Genomic DNA, 1,703 nt, shown 5'->3' on the forward strand with positions numbered 1-1,703 from the left:
ACATGCATACTCATATTGGGTTCTGAAAGGGCTGGCTCTAATTTCCAGCGCACATTTTGAGTCAGAAAGAAAAGAAGAGCTTCCATGTTAGCTACAAGTAAGATTTACAATTCATCTATACCTTTTTTCCATTCATTAACCTATTTTATAGAGTAAATTTTATACTAATGCAGAATATGACCAAAAAAAAAAACAACAACAACAACAACCTTCTTTTCTCCTATAATTTTATGTTCTCACAATACTTTTTTTTTTCTTTTCAGTTTTTAGCAATTTGATTTTCACAAAGAAGATGAAGGTGATGCAGCTCATCTCACCAGGCGTGAGCAAATTTTGGAACCTCTTAGAGATCTGCATTCCGGTTCTGCTTAGCCTTGCCATCCAAACCATTCTCACCCTGACAGGCAAAAAGAGGAAGAATTTAGCTAGTGACATGCTCAGTATCCTTCTTTGGGTCACCTACATGGTAGCAGATTGGGCTGTGACAGTCTCACTTAGTGTGCTTTCCAACCATGCACGGAGCTCTTGCGACCATTCCGTAGATTCAAACATTGTAATTACACTATTCTGGGCTCCATTTCTTCTCTTCCACCTCAGTGGCCCGGACACTATGACTGCATACTCTTTGGAAGACAATGAGTTGTGGCGAAGGCACTTGCTTACACTAGTTAGCCAAGTGGTAGTAGCTGCCTATGTCTCACTTAAAGCCTGGACCAACACTCCACTAAATATTCTAGCAATTCCAGTGTTTTTATCTGGGGTTGTTAAGTGTGGACAGAGGGTATGGGTTCTGCGGTCTGCAAGCAGTGAGAAATTTAGAGAGTCTATGCTCTCTCCTCCAGACCCAGGTCCAAATTATGCCAGATACATGGAGGAATACAGCTCAAAGAAAGATGAGGGGTTCAAGGTTTCATTGGAGAAATTAATTAGATTTCCCATAGAAGTTGAAAACTCATATACGGAGCCAGTAAACAATCCTCTTGACAATTTAGAAATTTTACAGTATGCCTATGGTTTCTTTGAAACATTCAAGCTGCTGTTTGCAGATCTCATCCTCAGTTTCCATGATATCGAGAAAAACCAATCCTTCTTCATGAAGATATCATCTCAAGATGCTTTGAAGCGATTGAGGTTGAGCTTGGATTCATCTATGATATGTTTTATACATAGGCAGTTCTGGTTTATTCTATTGTTGGTGGCTTCTTCCGCCTCTCCAGTCTCTGTTGCTTAACTCTCCGATGCATCAGTATCATTTCAATTATTTCAGTATCCATGACCTTCTTCTTCATCATTGAGAAACATGAGTACTCCAGAGAGAATGTAGTTATCACATATGTATTGGTAGCTGGAGCTGTAATCCTTGAGCTTTATGCAGCAATATTACTGCTATGCTCAGACTGGATGATGCTATCGCTGAAGAAGCACAACCTCTTATATCAAGCAATTTCATCACTTCCATTTACTAGAAGCAAAAGGTGGTCTAACACCATGACACAGCACAACCTGATAAGCACTTACCTTGAATATAAGCCAGCCAATTGCAGATTTCTTACCATGGTCTTATGCATTGATGCATTATTGGAAAAGCATCGGTACAAATACTCAAAAAAAGTTCCTCCAAAATTGAAAAAAGTGATCTTTGACCAGCTTTCAAATGAATCAATTAGTGTTTCAGATATCAAGGAATGCAAGAAATTTTGTGA

At 39.0% G+C, this 1,703-nt stretch overlaps 1 protein-coding gene across 1 annotated transcript; it reads left to right on the forward strand.

The window, feature by feature from the left end:
* Positions 1 to 292: 292 nt before the first annotated feature.
* On the forward strand, positions 293 to 1,231 carry LOC112008187 (uncharacterized). Its single transcript, XM_024040524.1, has one exon. The coding sequence runs from the start codon at positions 293 to 295 to the stop codon at positions 1,229 to 1,231; it is 939 nt and encodes a 312-aa protein (XP_023896292.1).
* Positions 1,232 to 1,703: the final 472 nt, after the last annotated feature.

This window comes from Quercus suber, unplaced genomic scaffold (genome assembly GCF_002906115.3).
Source record: "Quercus suber isolate HL8 unplaced genomic scaffold, Cork oak 2.0 scaffold_508, whole genome shotgun sequence".
Taxonomy (NCBI): domain Eukaryota; kingdom Viridiplantae; phylum Streptophyta; class Magnoliopsida; order Fagales; family Fagaceae; genus Quercus; species Quercus suber.